Raw genomic sequence first — 20,275 nt, 5'->3', positions numbered from 1 at the left:
TTTTGCTGTTGCCTCACAAATACACTGGAGTGCGAAAAGTGTAATTAAATAATCAAATTTCTGATTTTGCTCTGTGTTGTCAATATGTACTGCTCTGCGGGGGGGAAGTAATGGCACTTCGGTGCGCATCTTAGGCATTTAGCGCCAGCCGGTGGTGGTGATTAGGAATTAAACATGCGTAATGAGATTATTTTTCACTCGGCTTTATCCCTGGATAGTAATTTAAAGCAAATGTATCATTTGTGTTTCAAAAACACCATTTGTGTTATGAGAAACTAGCTGGTGTCTCTCTGAAACTGTTACGGAGTATTGCATGATGCCACCCCGGGGGAGGGGGTGGAGTCCTGGGTGACATTTCGACTGACAACGTCCAGCCTGCCCCCGTGCGTCTGACGTCATTGACGTCGAACGGGACTGTTTGTTCTGGATTTGGGGCGAGGAAGGTCTGCGAGCGCTGACAACCGACTGAAGAAGGTAAAAAATAGCATTTTATGTCCTTGTGTAGATACCAGTGATATATCAAACGAAAGCGTACAACCCCGGGAATCCGGTAAAAGCTTTACAAGGGACATCGGTGGCGTATTTCGCGCGCTGTCAGTGTGCGCCTCGGCAAGCGGAGCATGAGCTGTCTTCGCAGGCCTTGCACCGGTTCGGGCACACGAGATAGATGAATTTCTGTCTTTTAAGTTAGCGCGATTTGGTGTTGTTGTGCATATTCTGTGTTGTGTCTTTCTTCTCGTAATACTTGTGCTAAGGTTGTTTTCGTGGCGTTGGACACTCCGTACTGTCAGTGTGCACGTTAGCTGCAGGTCGGGATCATGCTAGCCAGCTAGCTTCTTGGCTGTTTGTTTGTAGCCCCGTAGGCCGTATTCGTGACATAAGTTACGTCCCCTCGGCAGCGTAATTTACGCATGATGGCGCAGAAGCTCATGTGAAGTGTGACGTACGTCATTTCGAGAATATCAATCCCGTCCAAGTTGTATTCTGAAAGGCCGTTTACGTGCGGAGATGTCAGTTGCTCACAGTGGACATGGCGATGTACTGTCAAGGAAGGTTAGCAAAGGTGTAACGTTGACGCCGTGTAGCAGTGAAGTAATTCCTCATTAAAGTGTGCCTTTTTACTCATTGTTAATGATAAATATTCGTTTATGCTTACATAACGTTAGCGGTAGTATGAAGAACACAACGCTAAGTTACGTGATACGAAATAGTAGCAAAATGGCTGATAAATTTTGTAGAACGGTTAATTTAGGTGTCAAATTACGTTTATTCGCTTCTCTTTCTAGATGTTTGATACTGTAGCGTCGGTCAAAGTTATCTCCGATATAGTATTTGCTTTACACCTAACGTTAACTGTATACATTATGTCAACACACCTGCTTAGTGTCGAGACTGGGTCTTTTGAGTAACGATAGATTCTTAGTACATGATTATACGTCGCTGGTCAGGTAGAAGTGATGTCATTATGTATTAACGGTAAGGTTTTGACACATCTGGTTTTATAGGACATAGATAACAACATTTGACATTGAACATAAAGAGAGTTGCTCCCATTTATAGTCCACTATTCTAAATTCTGGCGGTGTAGATTCATGTCTCAAATATTCACCACCTGTAATGTCCGGAAGCCTGTTGACAACATCTGATGTCACAGTTTTTGTTTCGGTTTTGTTTCGGGGGAAAAGAGGCACACCTAACACGACACATTTGACAAGAACTTGTTATTTGGATTTGTAGAGGAAAATGGACATTTGTCTTACAGTATTTCCAAGAATTGTATATATACATAGTTAATAAATCAATATAAATATGAAGATTTAGGTCTTTGGTGGAAACTCAGCCACCATCAGAGGATGAAAATGCCAGTTTATGACAGACAAAAGACAAGTTTTTTTTCTTTGAGCATTGGAAAGAGTGTCTTACATAGAAATAACTCAAAAGTACGTTTGACATACACTATCAAAAGGCAACTAGAAACAGTCAAGATTCACTGTATTCGTCAATAAAACCATGGAAATCGCAGTTCTTGTCAGCAAGCTCGAATGAAAGTCACACAAAACCTGAAACAAAGCACATAAAACCTGTAAAATGCCCACATAATTATCTATAGGCATATGAGGAAAAAGCGCCACATAGAAATGATAAAAGAACCACAGGAATACTGAGACTTATGTTGATTGTACTCTTTAATTCCCCAGGGAATGAAGAGAAGAACATGTTTAATTTTCTATATGTACATAGCCCATAGTTTGTACATTTCCATAACTTGGGGGCAAAACAGGCAAAGCAGACATAAAGTAGATCGACAGAAGAGTGAAAATACACTTAATAAGGGTTTCTTGCTTGCGGAGTAAAAAGGCCCAGCCAACAACAGTAAATAAGAGGTAATAAACAGGGGTGTCTGGCACACTGATGCAGAGACTTTAAGGGTTATGTTGCAGCTCTCAAACCTTTTTATTACAAAAACGGGATAGGAGTATGTAAGAGCTAAGAATTGCGTATTATGTAAGTCTCTATTCATCTGGCCGGTTCCAGTTAGATCAAGGTATTTTGCTTTTTTAAAAATTCATAAACATTTTTAATTTACTATGTAAAAGTAGAGTAAGTCTGGACTTTGGACATGTAAGAGACTTCATCAGTTCTGACTAGCGGGGAGTCCCGTCCTTTTTTTAACCTCTGTGGGTTGTTCACACCTTTATTTCACAGGAGAATAGTGAAGATATTTCGTTAGCACATCATGAACTGGCTGGAAAAAGAGGGGGATGTGACAGACTGAATGTTATGAAGGATTGCAACAACTGTCTGTGTCAGTGTTTTGTATGAAAAACTTGCTTTATATCATGATCTCTAAACACAAAACCTTTTACCTTTTACCTGACAGTTCTGACTTCAATTTTAATCTCTCATTTCTCTATTTTCTGTCTCTCAGGTGACACTCGGTCCTCTCTCGGTGTGTGTCGTCGTTTCCTTGCCCCCACAGCGAGTCACCGTCGAACCGCCGGTCTTTACCTCAGGAGATCGCTGCCTCCCGACTGAGATATGATCACACAATTGAATTAGATCGCGGCTGCACGGAGACAAACATGTAAGTCTTTATAAAACAATTTGTCTTCTTCATATTTAAATCAGAATTGACAACTGACTTTTGTCAACAAAATGCTTGATACTAGAAATTTTGAGCTCCCCAATGGCAAATTTCTTATTTCTTCACTTTTCAGCCTCAGTTTCTAAAGTGGAACGCTGCTATTAGTTTGTTGGAAAAGTTATTTTCCCTTGCGTCTGCTCCAAACGTGTAAAAACAAAAATAGTGCTTCTGAAGATATATTGCATAGATTTTCTAGCTGAAATTTTCCACAGATATAACCCAACACTGACTTCAAATTTTGAAATTCTAAAATAGCACTATCATTTTTACTGCTGGCCCGTCACTGTGTACATAAATCAGGGTTTTTTATCCATCATAATTGCATGTTAATGTGTGCTTGATGATTGCATTATTTTGTATCTTTGTCCATTATTCAACTGAATGGCTCATTTGACCATGTGGTATTGCATGTTAATGCACATAAACATGAACATTAACCAGAGCCGGGAAGGCTCACAGTCTTTATTTGATTATCAGCAGTGAGTCAATATTTACTGTAGGAGTCTGACATCCAACAAGTTGTAGTTGGTCTGAATGCATTTGTTTGAATATGTTAACAGAGACTTTGTGTCTTAAAGGACCGGTGTGTATGATTTAATGGCATCTAGCAGGACAGACTGATATTCATAACAATGTTTTAATTAGTGTGTAATCAGCTGAAAATAAGAATTGTTGTGTTTTCGTTACCTTAGAATGAGCCCTTTATATCTGGATAGGGAGCAGGTCCTCTTACATGGAGGCCGCCATGTTGCACCACCATTCTTCTACAGTAGCCCAGAGTGGACAAACCAAACACTGGCTCTAGAGAGGACCTTTAGTGTTTCTCATGAGTTTCGCAGCCACCGCAGGTTCTCCCACACTCTAGGAGGGGATAGGGTTAGGCTACGCTGCCAAAGAAGAGTCGGTGCGCTACGAAAACGAGTCGGTGTGCGACCTCAGTGTGTGTAGACATGAGTCGATTTCAGATTCGAGGCGTCATAATGATGCTGAGACGTGTATCCTGAAATAGATGAGTCAGAGTTGGCTTCACTAACAAGCCTAATAATGGCAGCGGAAGTGGTGATGATGCTTCTTGTCGATGGTCCTTTCAGAGAGACGAGTGAGGAGTGTAATGGCCTGAGGGGGCTCCCCCCGGTCCCACCTGCCCCTGCCAGGTCAAATCCGCCTAAACTGTCCGCTAAGCCACTGCAACCCACCACTGCGATGGGAGACGGCCTGGAGGCAGGCAGCAGCCAGAACCCTCCCTCTGACCCACCACCTCTCCCCTTCAACCCTCCAGCCCCTGAAACATGGAATCCCTCCAGACCCAAACGACAGACCAATCAGCTACAGGTAGGGAGCTTTCTGTCTGTTTGTACATGTAAATTTCGTCTGATGTTTGCATTTAATTTAACTGATTTAACTGATTTTTGCTCTTTTTTTTCCAGTACCTGCTTAAAGTAGTGATGAAGACATTATGGAAACACCACTTTGCATGGCCCTTCCATGCTCCTGTAGATGCCATCAAACTCAATTTGCCTGTGAGTCGCGTGTTTATGTGTTTGCGTGCCTGTAACGAAACTACAGAGTCCAAAACAGCGATAGCATCAAAAAAGCCACTGCATTCATTTTATATGCAAAGCGGCAGCGAAGTACACAGTAGTGTGGGTAGATGTACCGCCCTGAAATAAAATCCGCCTCTGTCCTCTTCCTCTGTATTGATGCTCCAGAAAAAGCTGCATTTTTTTTTTTTTTTTTAACAGATTTTCTTCTTCAATTGGTACATTGTGACAACTGTCTCCAATATTTCTTCTGTGGTCAAAGAGGAGAAACTTAATGAATAAATGATCAAAATATTATATATATTAATTAATCATCTAATCATTATGGTTTGGACTAAAGGAAGCAAATAAGAGTTGTTGTTTTTTTGTAAAGACATACATGTATCGTGTCTTTGTTTTCTCAGATTCTTTCTTTTACTTTTGTCCAGACGTCGTATTTAATCACTGTACTTACCTCTACCTGCTTCCTCTCTCAAGGACTACTATAAGATCATCAAGGTCCCCATGGACATGGGCACGATAAAAAAACGTCTGGAGACCAATTACTACTGGAACGCCCAGGAGTGTATCCAAGACTTCAACACGATGTTCACAAATTGTTACATCTACAACAAGGTCAGCCACATAAGCAGTCCTGCTCCCAGATTTTGTAGTTCAGATAAACAACAGAAACATTGTAATTTGATCACTTAGATAAAGAAAGAAGGCTTCATGCCATCTTAACATGTATATGTGTTTGTTTGTTTGTTTAGGCTGGGGATGATATTGTGTTAATGGCGGAGTCCTTGGAAAAGCAGTTTCTCCAGAGGATCACAGAGATGCCGCAAGAGGAGACAGAGATTCCCGTGACATCCAAGGGACGGCGCGGAGGCAGACGAGAGGCCGGTATGATTTTTAGGACATTATTTTGGGCTTTAAAAAATGTCATACTGTTGTTGTCGCTTCCAGAACCATCCTCTTCGCTTCAATAGCAAAGATTTAATGACGTTATGATGAAGGTTGTGTTAGTCTGAAAACTGTTAGAAGAAGTAAATGATACCAACTTAACCAGTCAAGCTTGTATGTTTGGTTTATATGTTGTCTGTACTGGTTCCTCCTGTTCATCCACCACGCCTAATATGAAACATTTATTAAGTGAAGGTTTGATAGGCTCTTTAGGAGAACAATTATTGTCTGACAGGTTTCAAGTATGTCTGGATAAGAATGGTTGGTTTCATTCTTGTGTTCACTACTTGTTTGTCTTCTTCCTTCCAGCTCTGATCTCTAAGTCAGATTCAGGCAAAGACTCACCAACCCTCTCCCCTAACCCCCACACACGAGGCTTTTCATCCCCTCCAACCACCCCGCAGACCCATGCCTCATCCACCCCTCAAGGCCCTCCCGCCCTGCCTCTGGCCCAGCCTCAGCCCCCACGCGTGCCTCCTACACCCACCTCCCACGCACCCCATCTGGGACCCCCTTACCCACTCTCAACACCAGACGTCCTGGCCCAGAGCATGACCTCTGTCCCCCCTCCGGCCCCGACACACCCAGGCCTCCACCCTACCCCGATGCTGCAGAGCTCCCCCGCCCTCATCAAGGTAAGGAGGCGGAGGTCGCCGTTCTTATTAAACAAAAGTCGATTTGTTATAATTTTCTAACCTCTGATCTCTGACGTTCCAACAGCAAAGGAAGAGCCAGAAGAGGAAAGCAGACACCACCACACCCACAGCCAACGACCAGCTCAGTGAATCATCTCCCGTCTCTGTTGACACTCGGCCGCGCCGAGACAGCAGTCGCCCGTTAAAGCAGGCCAAAAAAGACGCGTTGCAGCCGGACTCTCAGCACCACCTGGGTGGCGGTTTGGAGACGGGAGGGACATCAACGCCCAAGCGTCATGAACAGTTGCGTTCCTGCGCACGCCTTGTCAGAGAGATGCTGTCCAAGAAACACGTAGCATACGCCTGGCCCTTCTACAAGCCTGTTGACGTAAAAGCTCTTGGCCTCCATGACTACCATGAAATCATCAAGCATCCCATGGACCTCAGCACCATCAAGGTGATTTTATGTGGATTGGTGATGAATATTCAACGGACCTGGCGTCATTAAGACAATACCTTGGGTTTAGCACAGATGCCAAAAGGATTTTTTTTTTTCTCTTCTAAAATTACACTCTAAACTGATCAAAGTCAAAATCAGGTAATACAGTGTTTCCCCCGATAACAGTACAACGAGAACCCCCGCCAGGCCAAAAAATATTTTTTTAAATGTCAAAAATAACACCAAATATCCAATGGCGTTTGGGAGTTTCCGAGCAGCGCTCAGCAGTCCGCAGCAGTCGTTGCCTGGGACTCCTTTTTAAGGAATAGGGCAGAGGTTAAGCGAGAGAGGGAGCGGCAGAAAAATAACGGTGAATTCGAGCGGAGCAGAGGAAAAGATTAGCAGTAGGTTGTCAGTGTGGAGGTAAATGTTCAGTACAGACTCCAGTGTGTCAGTTAATAAATGCTGCAGTTTGTCAAGACCATGAAAAGTCATGTTTGTTGTTTCCCCAACTGCTGGAAAAGTGAAGGGGTTAGCTCCAAAGTTAGCAACAATGGGTTAGCCTAGCCTGACAACGCTAAACAAATAAATAGAAACCATTCAACCTAGAGGGAAAGACTGTAATATGTGATTGAGAGATAATTAACAAAAATCAAGCATCGTGTGCCACCTTTTGGTACTTTTCAGCTCAGTATTTGGTTTTAAGGGTAGTTTTGTGGTTGATGTTCAAGTTCAGGATATTCCTCAACAACCCACAGATTTCTGTAATACAAAAAAAAAAAAAAAGGTTTTAAAACTTTAAGGATTTGGATTGTTTTTGATCACGGTTCTCCGTTTGGTTTTGTTTGTCTCCTTCAGAAAAAGCTGGACAACAGACAGTACAGAGACGCTCAAGAATTTGCAGCAGACGTCAGGTTGATGTTCTCTAATTGTTACAAGTATAATCCACCAGACCATGATGTGGTCGGCATGGCACGTAAATTACAGGTAAGCATTGCGTCACGCATAGTGTCAAGCAAACCATAGTCAGCATTGTATACACTATGTAACCAAAAGTATGCAGACACCCCTTTCTTGTTGAAATCCATCCCAGAAGAGCGCAGGCTATTATAGTAGGGAGTTATATTTGTGCCCTCGTTCCTCAGCACATGACGGGATATTTTGAGCAATGAATAAACAGAAATCTGTTTTGTCCTTATTAAATATATTTGCTCCACAAAACATACGTTTATTTGCTTGCAAAGAGTCTTTTTCTTTGCTCCAAATGATCCACTGCGTGTGCTCAGGAAATGAATAAGTATTCGTTTTATATCATATATACTGGAGCATGGTAAATCTATCCATGTAGACTGTTTTTAAATGCATATTACAGAAAGAATGATACGTTTCTTTGCAATTAGCACATTTAATCCTCCCGCTGTCCTCCATCCTAACAGGACGTGTTTGAGATGCGTTTCGCCAAAATGCCTGATGAGCCAGAGGAGCCCGCCCCTGTTCCCACCCCATCATCGGCCCTCCACCCTGCCCCCTCCACTCGACAAGCCCCGCCTCCTTCCGTTGTCTCGGAAGATGACAGCTCCAGTTCCTCCGAATCGGAGTCCTCGGCGGGAGACTCAGAACATGAAAGGCAACACCGATTGGCTGAGTTACAGGAACAGGTTAGAGGATGGAAAATGAAGGGGGAGGGAGGCTTATGAGACACAACAGGTGGGTGGGCCATGCAGAACAGCTTTGCCGAACATGGGTAAATGCTGAAACATGGAGAAACAAACATTCGAAGGCTGCTGTCTTTGCGTCTCTGAACACCGCCGTTGTGTCCGTGTCTTTTTTTTTTGTGTTCGTGTCGTCTAGCTGAAGGCTGTCCACGAGCAGCTGGCCGCACTCTCCCAGCCGCAGGTCAGCAAGCCTAAGAAGAAAGAGAGGGAAAAGAAGGAGAAGAAGAAAGAAAAGCACAAGAAGAAGATGGGAGCAGAGGAACCTGTGGAGGCCCCTCCCTCTGTGATGCTTCAGACTTCCAAGAAAAGCAAGAGCAGCAAAGAGCCAATCATTGTAAAGAAGGACAGGAAGAAGCCCGGGTAGGTTTCGCAGAGGTAATAAGATAAGTGATGTTATTGCAGCTGCATTAACTGGAGCTAATTCAATCATTTGTCAATAACAGTAAGAAAGAAGGAGTTAAAAGCAGTCGTCCAGCTGTGCCCCCTCAGACCGGGCCGACCCCTCTCGTCCCCTCAGCCTCTCTTGAAGCAGGAGATGACATAGGTATGTATGTTTGTCTACCAGATCAGTTTATATCTTGACCCAGTATCAACCTGCTGTTACTTTTCCCTCCCCAGATGTGTTCGGGGGCGTGTCCACCGACAGGTGCAAGCCGATGTCGTACGAGGAGAAGCGTCAGCTGAGCCTGGACATCAACAAGTTACCCGGTGACAAACTGGGCCGCGTCGTGCATATAATCCAGACGCGCGAGCCTTCGCTGAAGAACTCCAACCCGGACGAGATCGAGATCGACTTCGAGACGCTGAAGCCCTCCACGCTGAGAGAGCTGGAGAAATACGTCTCCAGCTGCCTCAGGAAGAAGAAAAAGCCGTCAGGTAGGCCGTTAGCATCCGTGCTCAGGTCTTAACATGCCCTGTGAGGGACTGTCACGAGACCGCCGCGATTCCAACTATTCTCATATGAGCCCGAGCTCTTGCATGAGAGTGTCTGGTTCTACCACTCTAAATTAAATCTGTGTAGCCCTTCAATTGAACTGTCAAATCATCTTCAACACTACATACGTAGACTGGTCCCTCTGGTTTTACAGCTTGTAAAGAGGTCACGACAACACAGGGATGACTCAGACTGCCTCATAAATCACTACTTTAAACAGTTTGTTTGCCTTTTATATCAATCAGTGACATCAAACAAGTTTGATGGTACAATAATTGCAGTATTTTTCTCCAAAGTAATTACTGCCTCACCTGATACAAGGTTTTACATGTTAGAACTTGCGGTTTTTCTATTTTAAGACTGAACCTGGTCTACATCATTAAATACAATCTATGTATTTGTGTATTGATTCTCAGTGGAATCCTATAGTGTCTAAATAAGTGATTCTGAGTAAACTACAATTTAAAAACAAATCATATTATTATGATTATTATTATAGTTAGTGTAATGCATAGTGGTGGAACACTGTTTAATGCTTTGAACATCAGTTTGCATGTAATTAATCATACATTTGCTATACTGCATTGTACGTTAATATTGGAAAAAATATGATTATCATGATTTTGATGTCATGCATGTATCTTTGCCCTGTTAAGAAGCCATCAGATGCATCTTAAAGGAGCACAGTTAATTGCATTTAGTTGTCATTGATCAGTCTGACTGATCAGATCAGTTGACAACTGCTAAATAATTCTCTCACTAAGAGGTTTCTTTCAGTGTCAATTTATTTTTAATGACACCGGCTGTATGTCTTGTGGTTACACAAGTGAGACAGGAGCTGTCAGTCCATCATTTTCTGAATGTTGTGGGTGCGTTTGTTGCAGTAGAGAAGCCTCTGGAAATGACAAATGTGACAAAGATGAAGACGGGATCTTCGTCTTCAGGCAGCAGTGACTCCTCTGATAGTGAAGACTCTGAGAATGGTAACAAAAAAAACTCACTGTACACATTCACAGCATAATCAAACAACTTTGAACAGCTGTACACACACAGTGTACAGTAGCTGTAATTCTTCAACATGTCATATTTCCTTCAGACAGTTTATATCCCTGTGTCTCTGTCTACCAGGGCTGGTTCCCAAGCTGCAGAAGAAGACCTCGACTAACAAGGACACCAAGAGACCGCACCACCAGTCCCTCAGTAGCGTAGCTGGCCCAGTAGCTCCTCAGCTTCAACCTCCAACGCAGCCTCAAGTAGTCCAGTCCAAACCACCGTTTGTCCCTCCTCCTCCTGTCCCTGTCCCTGTCCCTTCTCTGGACTCCACCCAGCTGTTCGATCCTCTGGCCCACTTCATGAACCCTCACCTGACGCAGCCCAACACGGAGCCCAACCCAACCATTACTACTGCTGGTGCCCCCGTCGCCTCTGGCCTCCTCAATGCAAACACACCCACCGGCCAGACGCCCACTGAGACGCACCCTTTCCTCAACCAACATCCCATCATACCTTCACCAGGTGCCTGCTCTTCTGTAACACTGATTAATTGATCAATTTTTTTTTTTAGTTCATAGGCCCTCACTGGCTTCCAGAGCCTAAGATGATGCTTCTTGTGTCTTACCAACAGTCCAAAATTGAAAGATTTTCAATGATATTCAAGGAAAAAGCAGGAAACAAATTAAAAAACAAATTATTTGGCATTTTTGCTGATTTTCATCATATTCAACCCAATTTCTTAACTACTTTTTATGGCTGGTATTAACTCTATTATAGCTGTTGTAGAGGTCTAGCTATTGATGTATTTACACTCACTCATTACACTCTTGCACTGGATTTAAATGGTGTGCACATACTGGACAAAATTCAGAAGACGAGCTGGTGTATGTGCACATTGCATGTAATATGTGCATGTACACATACAGTATGTTATGTAATGATGTAATAGCTGGTCCTGGGCATTTTGAGGAGGAAACATATTTGCATATAGTATAGACACAGACATTTATAAAGAAGATATACATTTTCATCATGGCCAAATAACTGGGAAAAAGACTAATGAGTAGCAGCTGAAAGCAAGTTTCCTGCTCCCAGTAATCAATAAATTATTCATTCGATTTAGGAATAAATTGACTCATCGTTTTAGCATTGATACTTTTCTAAAGATGTCATTCTCTGTCCGCCTTGTTGTTTTTAGGAACTGTATCTCTGTTGTCGACCTGGCTTCTTAGAAATTTAACCCAAAGTTTCAGGAGCAGGTTTCTATTTTGTCTTTAAAAAAAGAAAAAAACTTAATTGCTTGTTTTTTAATCTGTTCTTCTTCTCCTCTTGTCTTTGTTCGCAGCGATCCACAATGCTCTTCCCCAGCAACCATCAAGACCTAGCAACCGCGCGGCGCCACTGCCTCCCAAAATCTCACAGCCTCCCCCGTCCTCGCTCCCCTCTCTGCCTCCATCCTCCTCACCCCAGCTCCAGCCCTCGCTCCCGCTCTCCCTCCCCCAGCCCGTCCCCCGCCCGCGCGTACCCTCACCCCCGTCGCACGGCATCTTGGGTACCCTCTCGGCGCAACCGCCCCAAGCCCTGCTGGAGGACGACGAAGAGCCTACGCCCACCAGTTCCGAAACCCCGCCCCTCAGTCAGGTCCAAACCTTCCTGCAGTCGCTCCAAGTTCGACCACCGGTGCAGACCCAGCCGCTGCACACGCACTCTCCCGTGCAGAGCGCCTCTCAGCTGGTGGCGTCGATGCACACGCAGGCTGTGACGACACCCGCCCCTGCTCTGACGCAGAGGCACAGCTCAGGCCACACGCACATGCAGCAGCCGTTCCCAAACACGCACACCTCAGCGTTGCAGCAACAGAAGGGGGTGGCCCTGCAGCAGAAGGTACAGCAGATGCAGCAACATCAACAACAGCCCTCACCACGCAGCAAAGCAGAGCATTTCTCAACAGGTGAGATACATATCGAAACTCAAGACTGTGGTTCACAAACTGAGGGTTCCAGACACTCAACATAAAATGATGAACATGTTTTTGTAACATGTTTTCTCACCTTTACTCTATTTTTTCTTTGTTTGTTCTTGTGAAATAGTGGTTAGTTTCACTCCTTTGTATAAAATCATTCAAATGAAACGATCAGAGAAGGAAAAAAAAAAAACAATCTTTGGTTTAAATGCTCACAATTCATGTCCACATATGATTATAACAGGTCACAAATAGACATTGCTTCATTTTAAGTGTGTTTGAATGTGGCAAAATTGTACAGCACTTTGGAACAGTCCATTTACATCACACTAATGTTTTTTGTCCTTGTTTTGGCTTCAATCTAAGTGAAACCAAGTTTAATGTATTTGTGTCATACCTGCGTTTGGCCATGTCGTGGAGCAAGATAGCTTCCTGCAAAGGCAGCAGATGCAGCTGAAGAGGCTACTTTTTTTGGAGCTTTGCAAATTAAGCTGCTCCTATTACGTAACGTAGCACCGTAAAACACTCAGCAGAGGTAAACAGTACTTCACAATCAAAGCGCTGAGCCAGAAAATTGCATCACCATCTGTTTTGATCGAAGCTGCTTTTTGAATTTGACTTTATTTATTTACAAAGTTGACTCACTAGGCTCGGGGAATCACTGGACATAACCGCATTGTAGATGTCATCCCACATTTGGAACTATTTAATATTGCATTGAAATGAACAGTTCAACATTTTTTGTTTTTCTAGGTTGCCTGCGTGAGAGCCCCTCTCCCCTGATGATGCATTCTCCTCAGATGCCTCAGTTCCATACAATGGGACAGCAGTCTCCCTCACAGATCAAGAAACATGTTAGTGATCCACCTTTGTTCTTTGTTCATTGTGTTTGCGGTGACTGTCTGTGTTAGCCACATAAGATCTGCTCTGCCTCATTTAAATGTCAAGTGTGTTATTTTTACACAAATGTAGCAGGAAAAGTAATCAGTTTTAATTGTGAAACATCAGTTGACAAAAACAGACTATTTGTATGTTAATGTGCTGTATGTCTGCCTGTAGGACCCAAGGTCCAACCTGGTCGGAGTCAAAGAAGAGAAACCTTCCCAGTCGCCAGTGCTGCCCCCCTCCCCATTCAGCCCTGCCATGCGTCTGGACACACACAAACCTGATAACAAACACAGTGAGTTCAAGAGATCGCCGCTTTGCTATCAATGTCTACGTCATAGTCCGTCATATCTAAAGCTAAAGCAGGTAACATTTACGTAGAAGTAGTACAAATAAATTTAGGAGTAAGTTGCTGCCTTCCATACTTATATACAGTCACATTACAGAAGCGGTATTACTTACATTCAGTGATTTAAGGTGCATTTATACAATTAATCACCACTCGTATAATTCCTTCAGGATTAGATCTGAAGCCATTGGATGGTTCTCGCCCTGGTCCCCGCCTCCCAGACTCCCCGGCGCCACCCTGCTCCCAGCAAGACAACAAAATCAAGCAAGAGCCTAAAACTCCCATCGCTCCTAAGAAGACACAGGTGTGTATGAGCGTAAAATAAGAAAATAATGGAGAAGATTAAGTTATATTACATCTGCAGTCCCTCATCTGGTTTCTCTCCCTTTATTGAACCTGTCACTGTCCGATGTTTTCCATTCTTATCTTCTTTCTCTCTTCTCCAAGGATGTGAAATTAAAGAACATGGGTTCTTGGGCCAGCCTCGCTCAGAGGTCTCAATCCACGCCCGCGTCCTCCGTTCGCTCCTCCAGCGACAGCTTCGAACAGTTCCGACGGGCCGCCAGGGAGAAGGAGGAGAGAGAGAGACAGCTGAAAGCTCAGGCCGAACAAGCCAGGAGAGAACAAGAAAAGCTACGGTAAGCGGGAGGAAAACGGGAAAAGTGTGTAATAGGGGAAAGCAGAAGTCAGTGGCTGAACTGACAGCATGAGTTAAGGCGATTTCACACCTGCCTTGTTTAGTTCGGTTGAATCTAACCTTGAAGCGTTTGCCCCCATGGTGCGGTTCGTTCGGGCAGTTGTGAGCACAGCAGTCGCACTCGGGTGCAAACCAAAACAACCGGACCGAGACCTTGTTGTAGAGGTGGTCTCATCCTGGTTACCAACGAAAGCTGGTGCAGTTCATTAGTGGTATGAACGTGTGTTCTGACCTAGATCCAAACTGCAGAAAGCATTGCATGTTTTTTGGATTAAACCAGCTCCTGTATCCCGTAACCCTAACCCTGCGCTCTGTGTGTAGGTGTGTGTGGGTGTGTGTGGCTGTGTGTGGGTGTGTGTGGCTGTGTGTGGGTGTGTGTTGGTATGTGTAGGTGTGTGTGGGTGTGTGTGGGTGTGTGTTGGTGTGTGTAGGTGTGTGTGGGTGTGTGTTGGTGTGTGTGGGTGTGTGTGGGTGGATGGTATGTGCTCAATATGCGCTCCCTTCTCCTCTTTAGCCGACTGAAAGCAGCAGCACATCTTCGCGTAACGTGAAGCAACACGTTGTTCTGTGGATGTCGCCTTCCAACGTGCCATTCTGCTGGCATGTTTTGTTTTGGTATACGGCCCAAACGATGACCACAATTATGAAGAAATGTCAATTCTGCCGATTGTCCATTTTGAAAAGTTATCCTGGAAGAAAAACAAACTCTCCTTTTATTGTGCCAACTCCACAAGATTTCTGACCAGTGAACAGAGTGACAGCTCCCCACATGGTTTTTGTTGATACATTTTGATTCACTTGAAATTTTGCTGAGTGAAACCGAACCAAACCAAAGGGGAGAATGCAACAAACTAGCAGCTCATCCACTGATTCAGACCAAAGAAAACAGACTATAGGTTTGAAAACGTCATTAGAGGCAGGACATAGAGGGACTTGATGAGAAAGGATCCAAGGTTAAAGAGTCAAACTACAGTTTTTACATGAAACTCGGTTCTCTGCGCGTCTTCCAGCAAAATACAACAGAATCAGCTGCTTCTCAGCTCAAGGAGAGCAAACTTCCTGAGGATAAAAAGGGACTTTAGAACGCTGATTAATTCACAGCCTTTAATTGTGCAAACAGACTAACGTTTTGACACTACTGCATGTTCATCGGAGTCAAAGTGGATAAAGACATGAGGCATATGTAGTCAACCTAGACCAGGATTACAGTTGTCATTGCATAATTGGTTGAGGAGAGTTTCAAATCTTTTGGATAATGATGGATAAAGGGTTGGAGCTGCTATAGTCAGTGTCCCAGTGCCCAGTACAAAAATCACAGGTACTAACATCCATCATGTGTGACAAATTAAGAGGAAGCATGACAAATTCATTTCCTCATTTATGCCTCTGTAGAGCAGTGACTTAATGATGTCATGACCTCTAGGAGAGGGTGATTTATTTTTCCATTCTCCTCTGGTAGGGTTATTACATCTTAAAGCCCCACATCTGTTTATTCAAAAAGATAATGTAATCATGCTTTATGCTGGAAATGAGACACCTTGACATTTGAAACTGCCAAATTCATATGATCATATTCATGTCCGAGTCCTCTTCGTGTTGGTTTGATTTCCAACATCATGCATTAAATCATGGATGCCATGTTTTTCAGCAACCAGCACTTAAAATAGCAACCGGTACATTAAAGACAGCAGCATCTCGCCAGTCCCTCCAGGAAACTGCGATTTTGCAACTACAACAATAAACACACAAGAAATCTCTGTAATATTTGCGAGAGCGTACAGTTTTGTTAAATTACCCTAACTTTGCCACATGAAATGGGCAAATCAACAGACCGCTCGTGATTCGCATTTCGTGTTGTGGTAAAGATATCGCATCGTGCAATCAGCAAGCAGCTGCAGCAACCACAAACCAAAACCTTGTCTTATATCACAATCTGTGATCAAAAGAGAAAAACAGTCAAACTAAAACAACGCTACGCTACGGAGAATGAACAGCAGCAGAAGTTTTAAGTACAGTACTTGTGATTTGTGGTAAATTGGCAAAAACAGTTTGACTGAGTTCCTGTTGATTGAATTTACACACAGTATATACACGCAACACTGTGTGTATGAAAATGTGTATAATGGTCGTGAATTGACATATTTAAACGTTTGTATGCTGTAATAATCCCAAAACAGTAGTTGCTCCCTGGTAACTGGAGATAAATCGTGACTAATCAGTCTTTTATGTGCTCACTGGTGACTCGGTCAATATTTTATCCAGTCAGCTTTTTCAAATTTAAAAACAGGATATGTCTGATGATGAGTAACATAACTGCATAAAGTCCTGAGATATTTATAAAAGAAATATGAGGTAATGTAGAAACAATGTCACCGTTACATAGTTTGACTATTAGTATGTGTATTTTTTCTCGGTCACAGTTCTTGCATCTTCAACTTTAAAGGCTCCTTGTCAAAAATGAATAAATATCAGCTTATATATAGTTTTCATTAAAAAGAAAATCACAGGTACTCAGATACCGACCAGACTCATCAGACCTGTCACGATCAACCCTCTTACTTGTTTTTTTTTGTTCCGTAGCCGTGACGACGAGGACTCCATGGAGCAAGCTCGTCGGGCGCAAGAAGACGCCCGCCGTCGCCAGGAGCAACAGTCACCGCTCACTCCCACGCCTCTGGCTTCTACCCCGCCCACTCACTCCCCACAGGCCCCACCCAGCCAGCAACAAGCCCCGCCCCCGTCCTCCTCAGCCGCACAGAACGCTCTCGACCAGCAGAGGGAGATGGCACGCCGCCGCGAGCAGGAGAGGCGCAGGAGAGAGGCGGTACGCGCTAAAATTTACTAAAAAACCCCACCAAACTGTGATTTTCTTTTTTTTTATTGGCAGCCTGTTAACGCTCCTTGTTCTCGTCTCCTCTGCAGATGGCCGACACCATTGACATTAACTTCCAGAGCGACCTGATGGCTATTTTTGAAGAGAACCTGTTCTGAGAGGGAAGGGAGGATGATGGGAACGAGAGAAGGACCTGTACACACATAAGCAAATTTACAAAATGCATATAGACCACAATGCTCTGATACACACGGTCGCTGCTCACATTAATGTACACACACACACATACACACACACACACACACACACACACACAGACTTAATAGTAACTGTCCCTTTCTCTCAGTAGTTGAAACAGCTGGCTTGTGTCATGTGAATGAGAGGGGGGGAAGTGTCATCGAAAACAAGCAACCCTCTTTCCTCCAACCTCAGATACGTTTTGGTGTCTGGCTTGGTGTTTATGGTTGTTGGTTCCGGGTCTCCGGGGACGACCGGTTGAAAACGGACACTGAAATAATGCGATTGTCGGCTCCCCCGTCCCACGTGGAGTAAAACGAGGAAGGCAGAGTGAAAAAAAAAAAGGAGGGGGACAGAACTTTTACATTTAAAAAAAAAATAAATAAATAATAGTGTTGAAGAGGAGGATTTTAATTTAAGAAAATTACGTGAAAATTATGAAAAACCTTATTCTCTAATGTCTGAGAGGAGGAGAAAGGGGGTATAAAAGGAACAAATTACAAACGGATAGATCACTCTTGTTTTTGTTGTTTCCTCTCTCTCTCTCTCTCCTAATCTTGTCTCTTTGTATTTTAAGTTGGATTTTAACTGGGAGGGGTGGGCTGGTGCGGTCTAGTTTGTCAGGTCCAAGCGGTCATCTTGAGAGTCTGTTGTTTTCTCAGGACACAGCGGGAACGAAACAACCCCGGGCCACATTCACACACTTTTCAAAGACATCCTTCCTCCTTTCACTTCCTTCTACTTCTCTCTCTCTCTCTCTTCAGTCACTAAGCGCGGAGGCTTCGGCGATGTGACCTTCGACAAGAGAGGGCGATGAGGAAGGAACGGTGGCGTTTTTGAAAGTTTCAGAGTGTGTCCTTTGCCTTTTAAACGCTCTGGCCTGTAAGCTAAATGATCACACCCTACAAATTATACATATTATATATAAATAGATACATGAATATATATTATATACGACGAAACGTCAACGAAAAAGAACATGAGAGGAATTTGGATTGCGGGGAGCAAAGCTCGTCTCTGTGTTCATCTCTGAGCTCTGGTTTTGATTTTGTAGAATTTACTGTAAAGAAGAAAAAAAAACTTTTTTATGATTCTATTGAGAGGATTGTTTCGTCTGTCTTATTCTCTCTCATACCTTTTCTGTTTTTGTTGTTTTGTTTTGTTTTTTTTTTCTCTCGACTCTATGCCAAAACCAATCTCTTGAGTGCTGAAAGTTCATTCACATTTTGTACATGTAAAATGCATCTTCTTTTCACTTTATATTAAAGGCTATGTTTTTATTGCTATTTAATTTTCCTTTATCCCTTTTAAATCTGAGGTTCTGCAGCAGTTTGCTCTGTAATAGTTTGAAGAAGCGGTTCCAAATCATTGTATGGCACTACTTTTACTAGGCCCCATCATTCTGTAGCTGTTTGATCTATCTGCACTTAACCGTTTCATTACTTACATCTTCTTACTCCCCTCTTTGTCTTTTTTTTTTTTTTAATTTCCTTTCATCATGTACATGTTTTTAGTCTTTCATAGCCGTCTCGTCCACAACTATCTTCTTCACAGCTCCTTCAGTTTGTATAATAGGTTCTTGTTTGTCATTCTGTCTTTTAGTTTTTATTTTTAAAATGTTTCCACTGTGGATGGTGACAGTTTTTTGGGATGTCATGTGCCATTGTGTTTTTCTGGAAGCGGGAGGTTTTCCCGCTTTCTATAGGTTGGCCCAGAGATCCATGAGTGTTTATCAATTCTATAATCACTTTTTTTTAATGTTTCATTAATTTCTTTTCCCCTTTTCATATTTGATTGTTTTGAGTTTATTTTGTTTTCTTTTTCCTTTGCTATTTTTCTCTGATTTATTTTACCCAGAACAACCTGTTGGTATGTTGGTGAGTGAGGCATTGAGGTCAATAGATTCATCTTGTTCAGATTATGGAGTACAACATCTTTTTTTAAGAAAAGTATTAAAATAATACTTAAAAAAAAACTAAATGTTGGTGTATTTGGTTTTTTTGTCTTCTGCAGTGTACTGCAGTTATAATTTCTTAGAGCTCATGTTCATGTCTTCAAATGCCTTGTTTTGTCTGATCGACAGTCCAAAGTCCAAAGAAATTCAGTTTAGTATCATGTATGTCACTTAAAAGCTGCCAATCCTCAAATTTGAGAAGCTGCAATCAGCAAGTGTTTTGGCATTTTTGCTTAAAAAAACAAAAAATATTCGATTATCGAAATAGATTCATTTTTTGTCAATCAGCTAGTCGATGAATCGTCTAATCGTTGCAGCTCTACTGCATATATGTGGACAAACAGCGAGCTCTGCTTTAATTATCCAGTTTCAGCCAAAGGGGGGAGCTGTAGAGAAAGAAGAGGTTAGCTACAGTTTGGTTTCTCAATCCCAGGTGCTTGATATATGGGACAGTGGTCTCAGGCTTTTGGACCCTACTGTATACGGACATCACTTACTGTTTTTCATAGTTTTGATTAGGTCATGTTGTTCCAAGTAAGAGAAATGTTAATACTGTACCAGACAATGATAATAAAGGCAATAGTTTGGGGATCACCATTACCTGTTCCTCATGCACAAAGCAAGGTCCATAAAGAAATGATTTTCTGAGTTTGGTATGGTTGAACTTGTCTGGCCTGCACAAAACCCTGGTTTCAACCACATCCGACGCTATGTGCCAGGCCTTTACACCCACCAGTGGCCCAACCTCGCGGATACTGTTGTGGCTGAAAAAAAGCAAATTGTTGTAGAAAGTGTGAAACCTGTACAGTGGAGGCTTTTATAGCAGCAGATTGGCGCATGGTTTTAGAAAGAGAAGTTCAGAATATTTACATATTACATTCACATTTGGGTGTCATGTGCATGTGTCCACATACTTTTGGCCAAATAGTATACATTTTCAGGATATCTGAAGGTCATGGAAAGAAATTACAAAGGTCTTGAATATTTATTCTCTCCTGCCGTAAACAGCA

The 20,275-nt window shown here is 42.9% G+C and overlaps 1 protein-coding gene across 2 annotated transcripts; it reads left to right on the top strand.

The window, feature by feature from the left end:
- The first annotated feature begins 368 nt into the window (after window positions 1-368).
- On the top strand, window positions 369-19,288 carry LOC122979851 (bromodomain-containing protein 4-like). Of its 2 annotated transcripts, none has more exons than XM_044347626.1 (22): window positions 369-474; window positions 2,930-3,085; window positions 4,237-4,477; window positions 4,573-4,665; window positions 5,164-5,301; window positions 5,439-5,571; window positions 5,941-6,266; window positions 6,352-6,723; window positions 7,564-7,692; window positions 8,142-8,363; window positions 8,557-8,780; window positions 8,864-8,964; window positions 9,039-9,296; window positions 10,242-10,337; window positions 10,483-10,869; window positions 11,693-12,298; window positions 13,064-13,164; window positions 13,370-13,490; window positions 13,715-13,848; window positions 13,992-14,182; window positions 16,822-17,065; window positions 17,164-19,288. In XM_044347626.1, the coding sequence occupies exons 3-22, from the start codon at window positions 4,349-4,351 to the stop codon at window positions 17,230-17,232; spliced, it is 4,074 nt and encodes a 1,357-aa protein (XP_044203561.1). In that variant the 5' UTR covers window positions 369-474; window positions 2,930-3,085; window positions 4,237-4,348; the 3' UTR covers window positions 17,233-19,288. The 2 variants fall into 2 exon arrangements, with proteins under 2 accessions (XP_044203561.1, XP_044203560.1); XM_044347625.1 differs by having other exon boundaries at window positions 10,239-10,337.
- The last annotated feature ends 987 nt before the right edge of the window (window positions 19,289-20,275 follow it).

The sequence above is a fragment of the Thunnus albacares genome, chromosome 3, assembly GCF_914725855.1.
Source record: "Thunnus albacares chromosome 3, fThuAlb1.1, whole genome shotgun sequence".
Classification (NCBI taxonomy): Eukaryota; Metazoa; Chordata; class Actinopteri; order Scombriformes; family Scombridae; genus Thunnus; species Thunnus albacares.
The sequence above is the reverse complement of the archived record's forward strand: the minus strand, read 5'-3'. Positions and strand labels throughout refer to the sequence as shown.

Coding starts and splice junctions, on each gene's coding strand:
- LOC122979851 (XM_044347625.1), top strand. CDS start 4,349: ATGGGAGACGGCCTGGAGGCAGGCAGCAGCCAGAACCCTCCCTCTGAC. Junction 9,297..10,238: donor GAAGAAGAAAAAGCCGTCAG/GTAGGCCGTTAG, acceptor CGTTTGTTGCAG/TAGAGAAGCCTCTGGAAATG. Junction 10,870..11,692: donor TCCCATCATACCTTCACCAG/GTGCCTGCTCTT, acceptor CTTTGTTCGCAG/CGATCCACAATGCTCTTCCC.